The following is a 14886-nucleotide window of genomic DNA, read 5'->3' as shown; positions in this document are numbered from 1 at the left end:
TTTCCAAACTTACTTCTTTTCTTATATTGTCTACTTGGAATAATGTGACCATATATCACCAGTTGTAGAAGACCTAGGAATCCTATCATCAACTTAGCTCTGCAGGGAACTCAAGCTCCACCTCCTCCACCAACACCCCTTCCAAGGGCCCTGCACCTCAGGGCTTTTCTTTAGAGTCTTTTCAAGTAGCAGGAGGCAGGATGCTTCTCTCCATGTGGCCTTCTATGGCACTCGGTTCAAGACCTCCTTCACAATAGCAAGCTCTTCTAATTCGCCTGACCCATTTCTATTGCCATGGTGATGATGTAGTGTCCTACACAAAGTAGGCATCAATACTTAGGTGAAATGCACTCTATTTGAATCCAGTTATTTCTCCTCCCAGTTTACGTCAACCACAGCTTCTTACTAGGTCTAATTCAAGTTCTACTCTTCCCTGGCCCTTGCTAGTTATTTGCATTCCTCTTGCTCTTATCAACTGTGGTATTTGTTAGTCATCTCCTTTAATCTTATAGTTGTGTGTGTGTGTGTGTGTGTGTGTGTGTTTGCTTAATCAGAACAGGCAGGGCTTTCATTTACTTTCTTTTGAACCCCCTTTTAAGAAGCACTGACCCTGATCCTTAGCCCCCAACAGTGCATCCCAATAGGGTATGACCCCTGAGTCAAACTAAGTGAATCCAAAAGTTACCCAGAGACCTACGCTGAGATCTAATATAAGGAAGGAAAAAAAAAACCAAACTGATCTGTCAGCTTCTCTTCTGCAGGAGTTTGGAACTAGGGAGACAATGGAGTAAAGACAAGGCCTGAATTTGAGAGGACTGAAGGATGCAGGTGAGAGCTGTAAAGGGAAGGAGGCCTTGGAGGCTGTCTTGATGGCTAAACAGAATGAAAGAGGGAGGAAGAGAGGTGGCTCATTAGTGGAGAAATAAGAGTCACGGAAACAAAAGTACAAAAGGAAAGAAGACGAAGGAGCCCTGGGAGAGGCAGAGAGTCCTACATCTGTTTGGCTAAATTTAGGGATCCCATGTTTCTGTTCTTTCCACTGGTACCCTTAGGATCCTGTATCTAAACTGTGAACTTGAATGGGTCTCTCAGTCTTGGGACCTAAACAGCCATCTAAACAACACTGGCAGAGACAGAACCAGGGCTTAGCAAGAACTAGAATTTGTAACATTCCCTAGGTTCTCTTTTAAGACAAAATCATTTTTTAAAAATTTTATGTATTTAAGAGAAATTTCGTAGGGAGAAGGAGTAAGGGAAGCGATGAGAGAGACACCTGCAGCCCTACTTCACAACTCGTGAAGCTTTCCTTCTGCAGTTGGGGGCCAGGGGGTTGAACCTGGGTCCTTGAATATTATTATGTGTGCACTTAACCAGATGCACCACTGCCTGGCTCCCCAAATTAATTTAATTTTGCAATTTTTTAAAATATTTATTTTTTTCCCTTTTGTTGCCCTTTTTAAAAAATTTTTGTTGTGGTTATTGTTGTTGTTGTTGATGTCGTCATTGTTAGATAGGCCAGAGAGAAATGGAAAGAGGAGAGGAAGACAAAGAGGGGAAGAGAAAGATAGACACCTGCAGACCTGCTTCACTGTCTGTGAAGCGACTCCCCTGCAGGTGGGGAGCCGGGGGCTAGAACCGGGATTCTTACGCCGGTCCTTGTGCTTTGTGCCACGTGTGCTTAACCCGCTGCGCTACTGTCGGACTCCCACTTTTGCAATTTTTACCAAGATACTCATCACTTTTTAAAATTTATTGTTAGAAGTCCTGCAAGTGGGGGTCGGGCAGTGGCGCAGTGGATTAAGGGCGTAAGGATCCCGGTTCGAGCCCCCGGCTCCCCACCTGCAGGGGAGTCGCTTCACAGGAGGTGAAGCAGGTCTGCTGGTGTCTTTCTCTCCCCCTCTGTCTTCCCCTCCTCTCTCCATTTCTCTCTGTCCTATCCAACAACGAACAACATCAACAATGGCAATAATAATAACCACAACGAGGCTACAACAAGGGCAACAAAAGGGGGGAAAATGGCCTCCAGGCGCAGTGGATTCATGGTGCAGGCACTGGGCCCAGCAATAACCCTGGAGGAAAAAAAAAAGTATTAAAAAAAAAAAAAGAAGTCCTGCAAGTGAGACACCCAGAAGCTTGTATATTCATTAGCTTTACAGCAAATGTGTTTCAGGACACACATCATTACAAAGGCAAGCATCTGAAAGACCTAAAATTGAACTGTAACCATTATCAAGCAAGAGAGAAAGAGGGAATGAAGCTCCAGGGACTTCCCTTGGTGCTCTCTATGGTGTTTCCAGGGCTCAAACTCCTCACACATGGTAAAGCACACACTCTACCCACTTAGTCATTTCCTTTTTAATTTGAGACTCTTTTTCATACGTGTTACAAAAAGTATTTTGAACACCATTTGATCAGAACAGTGCTTACTAATTTGATAACTTTGTACTTTTATGATCAGAGTACTGCTCAATCACCTGTATTTTATTTTATTACTGCTGCTATTGGTTATTTTTGCCTTTCCTGGTTTTATATAGTGTTAGGAATTGAGCCCAATGCCAGTGTCTCACTCATGAAAGTTATGCATCCTACCACTGAGGTACCTCTCTGGCCCCATATTAATCTTAACCATTATTTTTTTTTTCCAGTAGTCTTTATCTCTTTTAAAGTAATCTATTATAAATAAAGGCCTTTTTTTTCTAGAATATTTCCTTTTCAGTTTCAGTCATCACTTCATCCCCAGCTTACCTCCCAGGTCTGTGATAGTCGGCTGACAGAAGCAGTGTTGAGACCCATCACAATAGCAAAGAAAGAATTCAGGTTTCTCTGGGCTTTGCAGCTATAGGATAAAAGAAAACAGAAAGCACTTTGAGGCAACATCCTTTCACCAGATTATCACAAAAGATAACGCTGAAAAGACCTTCCCAGGCCACACAGTTCAACCTCTAGGGAGGGCTAAACTCTGCTCTATGGTCTGCATACTCTAGACCACCCCTGTGGGAAGGGTGGTACCTTCTCCACTGTTTCAGCAAAGGAAACAATTACAGATACTTAATCTTTTCCTACCCTTTAGGAAAAGACATTTTCCTAAAGGGTAGGAAACATTTTAGGAGCTCTCTCCTTCTCAATCGGTTTTGTTTGCATTTACAATTTCAATTTAAAACTTTAAAATTCCTTCTTTAAAATACATACCATGCTCCCCTAACAGTCCTTCTAGCCCACCTCTTTAATCAATGTGTTGTGTTTACTTTTTTGACAGTCAAGCGCTTATCACCTCATGCTTCTAATCTCTCCTTCCTGTTACTTTTAAACACATTTTCTTTGTTATAATAAACAAGACAGTTACCTTGTTATATCTATATTAAAATATGGCATATGCTATGGGAATACTGCCCTATTTTTCTTACTGAAGGAAAAAAGGAAGAAAATGCAAAATTGGGTTGAGTTTCATTCACACTGTATGTGCTGTATAACATCAGTCAGAACTTTCTTTCAAAGTAAGAGGTCAAAATCCCACTAGCTGAAGAGGAAGGGCATAGCAAAGACAGGTTGGGCTCCCAGGTCAGCCAGAACAGCCTGGGAATTGCAGGCACTGCTTTATCTGGGGCACCTTAGAAAGCAACTTTTTTTGAGGCAGGCTTTTAAAATGAATTACTTTATAATCACTTTATAATTAAATATGAAAGTACTTAGCAATAAACTGAGTTCACAACAGATATCTAGTTTGTGCTCAGATGTTACCCCTTCCATACCATGGCCACAAATGTCTCAAATGGAATTTGGAAACAGTGCATATGTAACTCCATATCTGGCCTCTCCAGTTATACACCAGGTTATATTATATATTATGGATTCTTTATTGTCAAAATTTAAAATGTCTTTTGTTATGCAGAATATTGCCATGGATATCTTTGTGTGTGTATATATACACACATATTTCTTTCTTTCTTTCTTTCTTTCTTTCTTTCTTTCTTTCTTTCTTTCTTCCTTTCTTTATTTCTTTCCTTTTTCTTTCTTTTTTACTGGGCTGGAGAGATAGAAAAATGCTAAGGACATTCACACCTGAGGCTCTGAGGTGCCAGGTTCAACTCCCAGAACTACTATAAGCCAGAGCTGAGCAGTGTTCTGGTATCTCTCTCTCTCTTTCTCTCCATCTCCCTCTCCCTCTCCCTCTCTCTCTCTATATATATATGTGTATGTGTGTGTGTATACATATATATGTGTGTGTATCTTTCCCTTTATAACTCTCACAATCAAAATAAAATACTGTAAATAAATAATTTACAATGTAGTGTTTTTTTCTTATTAATCTAGGCTTTCAGTCATTACATGATTGGTCAAAGTGTCATGACTTTATTTCTTTTAAAATATTTTATTTTATTTTAATGAGAAATATATAGAGAACAAAAGGTAGAGAGAGAAAGACTCTCATTTATGGTGGTGCTGGAGATTGAACCTGGGACCTTAGTGCCTCAGGCATGAAAGCCTTGCATAACCATTATGTTGTCTCCCCAGCACTGCTAACTATCCTGATTTAAAAGGTTCTTGACAAATAGTAAAACCTTCTGTCCTCCAAACCTATTATCACTTCCAGTTATACATGTAGTGTGTGTCAGTTCAGAACCGCCAAAGTAGTCTGGATTTAAAGTATCAACAGTAAAACACACACTCACCCAACTGCTGTACCCTGGCAGAAGCCCTGGATGAAGTTGCTCCTAAAGTGTTTTGTGGGGAGGACACTGCCTCAGTTCAGCTGTGCCTAGGCCCCAAGGGAATGAAGGTCGTGACTAGGAGCATTCCATAAGCCCAACTGTCATTAATAGTAGACCTTGGAAAGGGACTTCTAGAGTCTAAAATATCTGGGCTGAAAACAAGTCCTACAGTCCCTATCCCATCAAGCATGATCTGTTCCTCTCAGTCTTCCTGGCTAGCTTCTGAGCCTGCTTGCTGTTTCCAGATGGACCTGAAACTCAGTCTAGTGAGCCTTTCATTTAGTTTTTGCCAACTTTCTTGAGTAAACCCTGCTTGATCTACTCTATAAATAAATGTAGACAACACAACTTGACTGTCACTTAGAGATCCATTAATTTTTGAGAGTTGGTTCCTAAAGACATCAGCTCTGGGACTTTATTACCCTTCCCTCCTGCTACTTACTCCCCCCACTTTTTTTTTTAACTCTGTCTCATCACACCCCTTGGAGGTGCACATCAGTCAGAATTGTCTAGAATTAGGTCCATCTTTTACTGGCTGATATGAAGTGCCAGACTCCTCTTCTCAAGTTCCTGTGGTCAGGGAGAATGATCCACTCCCTATGCTAACACTCTCTCTTCACCCTCAGCTTATTAAAGGACAAACCCTCCCTGGTTCTGCCACTCCTCACTACAGCTTAGCTTCCTGAACACTGGGGCACATAACTACAGCATACTTACATTTTGCCCACCACCTAAGTGCCTTTCAGATCACATCAGTTAATATTTTTAAAAAGACTGTATGGAGGGGCCAGGCGGTGGCGCACCTGGTTAAGCGCACACATTACAGTGTACAAGATCCCAGGTTCAAGTCCCTGGTCCCTGCCTGTAGGGGGCAAGCTTCACAAGTGGTGAAGTAGGGCTGCAGGTGTCTCTGTCTTCCTCTCCCTCTCTATCTCCCCCACTCCTGTCAATTTCTCTCTATCTCTATCCAATAATAAATAAATAAATATTTAAAAAAAGGCTTTATGGAAATGGTCTTATTCATTACAAGGCCCCCTCCATTTATTCATGATCATTTATTTGGAGACTTAACAGGGAATCTTAGCTATAACTCTCATTTAAAAAAAATATTTGAGCTCCCTATAAGCAATTCTCTGCTTTATATTTCTTTTCTTATTCTACTAAAAGACTATACACATATAGATCTAACATCTGAACCTAAAAAATTATTATAGACACACTTTCTCTAGAAGATAAACTGATAATGGTACAAATATTGGATGCCATTCTGGCCTGGACTCTTCTGTTATCACAGCTCATTCATCTCATGATAAGCAAAGGCATTCGACACTAAACATTCCAGTTTAGCAAACACTCCTTTGTCTGTGTGAGGAAATAAAACCCACTCAATCCACAGAGGTGGGGGATGGGATGGTGGGGAGAGAGGGGAAGCATGAATATGCAAATAGACTGCCTCAGGCAGGGAATACACTTCATGGCCCTGGAAATTACTATTTTCCCTTGGTTATTCCTACTAGTGTGATTATAAGAAATTTCACTTTATGCTTCTGCTGCTATTCTATTTCATGGACTAAGGATAGACACCAGTACAGTAAATAATTCAAGACCATGGTGAAGATGTGAAAATATTTCATTTCCCCTAGGATAGATATAATCTACTGGGCACTGAGCTGTGAGGTGTCATTTCACTCCGTTACACATTTATGTTCATTTTTTCAAGTCAGTGACATTTATAAAAAACAAAGTTTTTTGCTCTAAAAGAACCTCACCTTTAAGCATTTCACAGGTTATTATGAAATACACTGACTGAAAATTTTAATTAGTGATTTGATAATGGTATGAAAGATTTTAAGATTAAAGGGATATAATTTCACTATACACATACCACCAGAGTTTTGTGTCCCCTCCCCCAATGATAACATTGGTCATATAAAAGATATTTATTTTTATTTGATAAGACAGAGAGAATTTGAGAGTGGAAGGGGAGATAGAGAGGGAGAAAGAAAGAGAGACACTTGGAGCACTGCTTCACCACTCGGTATTTCCTTACTATAGATAGGAACCAGGAGTTTGAATCTGGATCCTTGTTCATTGTAACAGGTGCACTCAACTAAGTATGGCACTGCCTGACCCAGATTATAACTATATATCTGTATATATTTATATCTATCTATCATCTATCTATCTATCTATATATATATTTTAAAGTAATCTCTATGAAATAGCTCAGAATTTAGACATATCTGTTCTCTCACCTAAGTAAACAACATGTTCTGCTTCTGGTTTTCAAGAGTAAAGTCCTGAGTTTTTGTTTCAGTGGTACTGAGGCCACACAGGTCTCACTGTTCCTGATCACTTTTTCATTCAGACAGAAAGATGGGAGACGAGAGGGGGGATATATCACAGCATGGAGCTTCTTCTGTTATCATGATACCTCCATGTGATTCCAGGCCTTGGACCTAGGTCATACACATAGCAATCACGAGCTATCTCTCCAGTTTGCAGCCCAAATTTGAGCCCGGGCACTAGATATGCTGAAGTAGTGCTCTTATAGTGCTCTAAAAATAAACAAATCTTTTAAAAGATAATTCTATTCTGAAGTTTTCTGACCTACAGTTTAGACTTATCTGTTTTCTGATCAAGTTCCTGAGGGATGACTCTGATCCTATCAGTCTCTTGCACAGAACCTTTTAGTAACCTCCCCACCCCCGAACTGCAGCCAAACTCCTCAGGCTGATGTTCAGCATTCTTCACAATGTGCCTCCTCCCTATTCACTCCTATCCCTCACTCCCTCCTTCCTTTGTAACAATCTATAGCTTCTATATACACACCCCTCCACTTTAACCAAAGCCCAGGAGGTTCCTTTCCCTAGCCACATGCTCTGTACCTATGGCTTCAACCTCCAAGGAGAGTGTGCTCTTTGGAATTCTTAACTTGACATAGTACTCAATTATTGCCTCAAATCTTCCTCCTTTCACACATGCCTTTCTAGTCCATCTTTCCTACAGCCTTGACCCTCCTTTAAAGCCCCTCTGACAACACAGAATTTTATCTCATAGTAAGGCGCTCCTGTTTCTGGCTTGTGTGCTTGTTGTTCTTTTGCCACCAGTTATTACTGGGGCTCAGTGCCTACTCAACTCCACTGTTTCCAATGACCATTTTTTTCTTTTTGTTTTGATAGAGAGTTTGAGACAGAGAGAAAGAGGAAAAGAGAGGGGAGGAGAGACATCTGTAACACTGCCTTACTTCTCATGAAGCTTCCCTTTCTGGTTTTTAAAAAATATTTATTTATTTATTTTCCCTTTTGTTGCCCTTTTTTATTGTTGTTGTAGTTATTATTGTTGTTGATGATGATGTCCTTGTTGTTAGATAGGACACAGAGAAATGGAGAGAGGAGGGGAAGACAGATAGGGAGAGAGAAAGACAGACACCTGCAGACCTGCTTCACTGCCTATGAAGCGACTCCCCTGCAGGTGGGGAGCCGGGGGCTCAAACTGGGATCCTTATGCTGGTCCTTGTGCTTCGTGCCACATGCGCTTAACCTGCTGCGCTACTGCCGGACTCCCTGAAGCTTCCCTTTCGTAGGTGAGAATTGGGGGCGTAACCCAAGGTCTTTGTGCATGGTGACGTGTATGCTCTACTGGGAGCTACCCGGCCTCTAATCTCTGTTCTATTTTACTCATCAGTCCTTTGAGTAATAGAAATACCTCCCTCCAGGTTCCAGATGCCACCAGGATGCTGGATAGGCTTCCCTGGATTGAAGACCCCACCAATGTGTCCTGGAGCTCAGCTTCCCCAGAGACACACCTTACTAGGGAAAGAGAGAGACAGACTGGGAGTATGGACCGACCAGTCAACGCCCATGTTCAGCGGGGAAGCAATTACAGAAGCCAGACCCTCTACCTTCTGCAACCCTCAACGACCCTGGGTCCATGCTCCCAGAGGGCTAGAGAATGGGAAGGCTATCATGGGAGGGGGTGGGTTATGGGGATTGGGTGGTGGGAATTGTGTGGAGTTGTACCCCTCCTACCTTATGCTTTTGTTCACTAATCCTTTCTTAAATAAAAAATTAAAAAAAAATAAAAATAAAAAAATAAAATAAAATAAAAAAAAAGAAATACCTCCCTCCCCCCCCAACAATCCTGTACCCCCCCCACTCAGCAAACTGCAGTACAAAGACAGGAATTTAGTATGGGCTCTGATTTTCCCGCATCCACACATATGATAATGAATTTTCCTGACTATATTACACTAATATACTATACTGTGCCATCATAAGTAGGAAGAGCTACAAAACTGCTCTGTAAGATAAAAGAGAAATAAAATGGAGAGAAGCGGAGAACCAGTTTGATTCATGCTACTGCTTCTGTTGGGAAGTTGTCCCAAGAGCACTCTGAGAACATGAATCTGGTATTTGAGGAGATGCTATCAGCAAGTTACTGAAATGTCATACAACCCAACATTTACTGAGACACTGCTATTTACCAAGTGCTTTACCAGGCACTGAAGGAAAAATGTTTGATTAGAAATGGTCCCTGTCCTTTGGAGACTAATGTAGCCCAATAAATGAATCCTATATAAACAGCAAGGTTCAATACATATACTAAAAAAGGCTTGGGCTTGTTTTTTTTGTTTGTTTGTTTGTTTTTTAAGAAATAAGTCTGTGCTTTGGGTGGAGTGAAAGAGGGGAACAGATATCCCTGTAACTGAAAGTTACTATGGCTTCAGAAAAAAAGCAGTTTTTAACTAAAGTCTTAAAGAACAGTGATTTGCTGAGTCTAAATGGCCATTCTTAGCCGTCAACCTCACCTGTCTACCCTTGGAGGATGGTCTGCATAGAAAAGAGACAGTCATTGCCAGCAGCTGCAGCATGGGGTAGCTGAAGGCTCTGAGGTTAGGTGGGACCAGTCAGTGTGGGGCCCTTGCAAGAGTTTTCAGAGTTTGGACTGTGAGCATTAAAGCTAGTAGCAGAACTCTGGAGTCTCACTTTCTACATCACCTCCCTCATCTTTCTAGCCTATGGCAGCTAACCCAGCTAGGGTGTACATAGTTTAGCTGCAGAATGGGAACTATATGTGCACTGCCTGCTTATTAGTTCTATAGCATAGAGCAGAGGGGTTTGGTCTGAGAAACTGACATTTGCTTTAAAATCCAAATACTTCAAGTGCAAAGAGGACAGATCTTTTCAATCACTTGGTTGTTTAACTCAGTGTTACACTTTTTCCTCTCTTTCTTTCTTCCTCCCTTCCTTTCTTTCCCTTTCTCTCTCTCTCTCTCTTTCCTTCCTTCCTTTCTTTTTCTTTCTTTCTTCCCAGCCCTTCTTATCATCACAAGAAAAAGAAATGTACTTTCTTCAGGGGGATGAGATGAAATGCTAGACACTTACTGAGCAGCAATTTTGATGAATTTCTTCACCAGCTGCACTCGCTTGCCCAGCTGGCTGCAGAGTAAAATCTCTGTGGCCACCCAGAGCTGTACTTCATTGCATCTCTGGAGCAAAAGGCTGAGGTTCACGGTGTGCTCCCCATTTCCCTGTCTGCTGAAGGTGAAGTAGATCAGTTCTTGCTGAAAAACAATGTTCATGTTACTGTTTATTTCTGGCATATTCCAAGTTAAACTGATACAAAATTCAGATCATTTTAAAGAATAACTTTCAGATAGCTACTCTCATATCCATCGCAGGACTATAACAACAATGAATTTAATCTAAAACAATTTAGGTTTAGAATGTCTGATAAAATAGTATTCAACTGGTATATTATTATTATTATTACTATTACTATTATTATTTGATAGAGACAGAGAACAGAAACTGAGTGTGAAAGAGACCACAGCATCAAAGCGTCCTTCAATGTGGTGGGGACTGGATGCAAACCTGAGCAGTTTTGTCCAATTTTTTAGAATGTAAAGACAATGCCTTCACCAGAAATTGTAAGGTGTACTAAAGTTTAAATCATAGGATGAAACAAATCTACCTTTCTCAAATTGCTATATGAGAAAGTTCAAGTAATAATAACTTTGATTACTAGTATATATTAAGATCCACACATGTAGAAAAAAAAAATCCTTGTGGATTTGTGAGTGTCTCAAATTTCGTGTGAATTGGGGTCACTTAGAGCCATGGACTGATGCCTTCCCCCTCCAGTTTCTGCTGTAGTAGGTCTGTGCTGGGGCCAAAAATGAGCAATTGGGACTAACTACAACTGGTGTTACTGAATCTGACCTGGGTATCATTCTTTAAAAACAGATAATATACTGCCAAGTCATAAACAGAAAGATAGCAAGATTAGGGTAAGGTTCAAATTTTCTAAAGGCAAGTAAGAAGACAAAACTGTTTATTTACTAACTATGCAAAAACAATAGAAGAGATTTGTTTTTAAAAGGAGAAGGTGTGCATGTAAATTCCTGAAGTGATTCACAATTCTCCCACTGCTTAAGCAGTGACACCTTCCACTCTATTCGCATCTACAAATTCACTAGCTGGTTATCTTGAATGAGTTCACTGCTTACTCAAATTTAGAATATAAGGCTGGAATTCCTTTAACAAGAATATCTGAGGACATCTGAAGGACATTCCAAAATGAAAGTGAAGCTCAAGTTTCCCTAAAGTGGGTATGAGTTCCTTTTTCAGAAGGAAAGGCCATTTTGTAATGAAACACTTCACTACATGGCAAAGCAAATGCAACATATGGTTGCACACAGTTGGCACATTCTTCATCTCCTGATTCCTGTGAGCCTTTCCATTGGCAAGATTTATTCATTGTTAGAGGCGCTTTGCTTCTAATCTATTGTTTTATAAATGCATGAAACTATTCTCAGTGGAGAAGTTGATGCATCAAAATATTTGAAATAATATTAAAAAAATGTGAGAGAATACTTGGAATCTAGCAGTGTAGCTTAAATTTATAGAATGCTCTTAAGTAAAATAATGTGTGTGGACATGTACATATGTACAAAAATGTGTTTCTAGACTTTGTGGAATAAAAAAAATCAGTATCAAGGATATGTGCAAAATGACTCTTCAACCTCATCAAGACTTCTTATACACAGATAAATATGAAAGTATCCACACATATAAGTTTATAATATTTTATACTGTATCACAAAAACATGGTTACAAGAACAAATATGATATTGTAATCTGATTTTCATAGGTTTGACTCAGTCTTTGAATGTATTTAAAGTTCCTAAATATCTTTTTGGACTATGGTATCCTAAGCTTATGTGTATATCCATTTAGTTCCCTCCCTCCTCCCTTCCCTGTTACTTATCATTTCCTGATAGTATGTTTATTTATTTATTTTCAGAGAGAAACAGAGAGGCAGCAAGACAGAAAGAGAATGAAAGAGACCACAATGACAACCCTTCAGCTTCATTACTCGGGTGAGACCTTTCCTTTAATAGTACACTCTAATTTCATCTCAGGTAGTTCACTTTCTAACAAAGTCCCATAACCTAGATATACACCAGTTTCTGTGAGAGAGAGCTTATGTGCACACGTATCCATAAACTACTGCAAAATATATACCTGAAAGCAGTAGTACACTAGAGTTTGCAGTGAGTACCTCCCTAACACTTCCTCTCCACTATCCAAGCTTGGGATCCATGATTGCTCAACAAATTGTTTGGCTTCATATGTTAACTCTGTTTTCAATCACCAGGTTCCAGATGCCACCAGGATGCTGGCTAGGCTTCCCTGGATTGAAGACCCCACCAATGTGTCCTGGAGCTCAGCTTCCCCAGAGTCACACCCTACTAGGGAAAGAGAGAGGCAGACTGGGGGTATGGACCGACCAGTCAACGCCCATGTTCAGCGGGGAAGCAATTACAGAAGCCAGACCTTCTACCTTCTGCATCCCTCAACGACCCTGGGTCCATGCTCCCAGAGGGATAGAGAATGGGAAAGCTATCAGGGGAGGGGGTGGGTTATGGGGATTGGGTGTTGGGAATTGTGTGGAGTTGTACCCCTCCTACCTTATGCTTTTGTTCACTAATCCTTTCTTAAATAAAAAATTAAAAAAAAAAAAAAAGAAAGAGACCACAACGTTGAAGCTTGCTTCAATGCAGTGGGGACCGGGCTTGAACCTGGGTCACCCACATTGCAAAGCAGGCACACTTATTAAAGTGAGCTACTTTGACAATCCTAATAGGTCTTTTTAAAATTTAGTCACACACATAAATATTTCTCAAGAAGAATTCCATTTATCTGTTCACACTGAGTGTACTTACCTCATGAATTGAATTGAAGAGATTCCAATCAAAATTCATTAATTCCAAAGCAAGATCCCAAGTGTTCATTCCCAAAATCCTCATTGACCTTTGCTGTGCATCCTCATTTTCTATAAATGGGTTCTAAATCAGCAGACAGGAACAAAATAATCTTTAGTTATTTCCCAATGTTTAGCACTTGGTTGGTGTTAAAGGCACTAGAAGCTCAGATTAGAAAAGTAATTTTGTCTTGAGTAGACTGAATATTTTCCCGGGTCTGTTCACCTTCAAGTGAGTTACAGCCAATTTAGGGAACAGCCTTGGACACAGTAGAATGTGATCAATGATACTTCCCTGAGTTAGCCTGATCGCCCCCACCCCCACCCCCTAGCCCCTCCCGAATCTGAATCTAATTATATTAATAAAACACTGCTCTGACAGACAGTATAATGAAACTGAAAGCCCTGAAATCACTCTGGTTTCTGGTAAGAATTAATGTGCCAGCAGGGTTAGTATAAAAACAAACAAAAGAAATGTCATGGTGCACTTCAATAAAGACAGACATGGCTTTTACAGAAAATATGTTTAGCAAGTCTTATCTCAGACACACATTTATAAATTTTATTAAAATGCTGTAAAGAATGAAAAAAAATAGAAAGAAATAAAATATTAAGGCTACTTTATTTATTTTTTTACCATACAGTGCACAATTCATTTTAAGTATCAGTTGTTTTCCCTGCATAAGTAGGGATCAGAATAGCAATGGCATTTTCTTAAAATGTGACATGCAATTATTAAATACCACCACAATTTTTAAATCTATTGTCACTGATTTATTAAAGTTATGTGAGGTTGTCTCAAGATATTAGATATTTTACAGTTAAAAATATAAGTTTTTCCATTTGAGCAGCTAGACTTGACTAGTTAATGATATTTTAAAATAACTAATGACTTGGAGAAACAGAATAGGAAAAATAAATAGCATAGCAGAAGAAGGGGGGAATATTTTAGATTCCAAATATTAATACTAATCTCAGTTCTTAAACTGCAAAACAAGTTATTTGCATTTTAGAACTTTTGTACGTGTATACAAAATTTTCTAATTGTGAAAGAAAATGTACAGTAAGCCCCCCAAAATAATAGTATGATTGAAGACATTCCTTTGATGAATATGAAATGAAATTTAATAGAACTGAAGAAACTGTACAGATGACCAAAGAATTAGTAATATGAAAGATACATTATTCCAATCAAAACTGAAGGAAGTGGGGCTGGTGGTGGCATACTTACCATGTAGCCCTGGGTTCAAGCCTCTGGCTACCATGTCGGAGGACCACTCTAAAGGGGAAGCTTCATGAGCTATGAAATAGTGCTATGGTCTCTCTTCTCTCTCTCTCTCTCTCTCTCTCCTCTCCTCTTCTCTCTCTCTCTCTCTCTCTCTCTCCCTGTATACATATTTCTCTTTGTCTCTCACTATCTTAAAAAGAAAAAAAAAAGTTTTCTGGAGGTATGATGCAGGCATAAAGCCCTAGTGAAACTCTGGTGCAAAACGAAAGACATACACATACACACAGGTTCTCCCCCGCCCCCTCTCTCGGAGAAACCCAACATGATTAGGGACATGACTTCAACAATTATTCCAGAATTTGTAATAGGCTCCTATTAATACTAACTTTTTTGTTTCTTCTGATTATTTAGTTTTCATATGAAATTATATATCATGTATAATGTGAAGACAATTATATTTCCTAGGCAAGCTCAATGGCTATGTTTTATATATATATGTTTTATATATATGTATGCACATGCTATATAGTGGTGAAATAGGGCTGCAGGTGTCTCTCTCTCCATCTCTTTTTCCTCCTACCCTCTTGATTTCTGCTGTCTCTAGCCAATAAATAAAGATAAGTAAAAAAAAAAAATCAGTGACTATACTGGTATAATAACTTACCTGGGATAGTGCCTGCT

The 14886-nt window shown here is 39.7% G+C and overlaps 1 protein-coding gene across 1 annotated transcript in view; it reads right to left on the bottom strand.

The window, feature by feature from the left end:
- RAPGEF5 (Rap guanine nucleotide exchange factor 5) overlaps positions 1–14886 on the bottom strand; it is a 308676-nt gene that overhangs the window by 26262 nt on the left and 267528 nt on the right. Inside the window, exons 19-21 of the mRNA XM_060196104.1 lie at positions 12940–13062; positions 10097–10275; positions 2746–2836 (exon numbers count right to left, since the gene is read on the bottom strand). Coding sequence (XP_060052087.1) covers positions 2746–2836; positions 10097–10275; positions 12940–13062 — 393 coding nt within the window. The remainder of the gene's footprint in view (positions 1–2745; positions 2837–10096; positions 10276–12939; positions 13063–14886) is intronic.

The sequence above is a fragment of the Erinaceus europaeus genome, chromosome 8, assembly GCF_950295315.1.
Source record: "Erinaceus europaeus chromosome 8, mEriEur2.1, whole genome shotgun sequence".
NCBI classification, from domain to species: Eukaryota; Metazoa; Chordata; class Mammalia; order Eulipotyphla; family Erinaceidae; genus Erinaceus; species Erinaceus europaeus.
The sequence above is the reverse complement of the archived record's forward strand: the minus strand, read 5'-3'. Positions and strand labels throughout refer to the sequence as shown.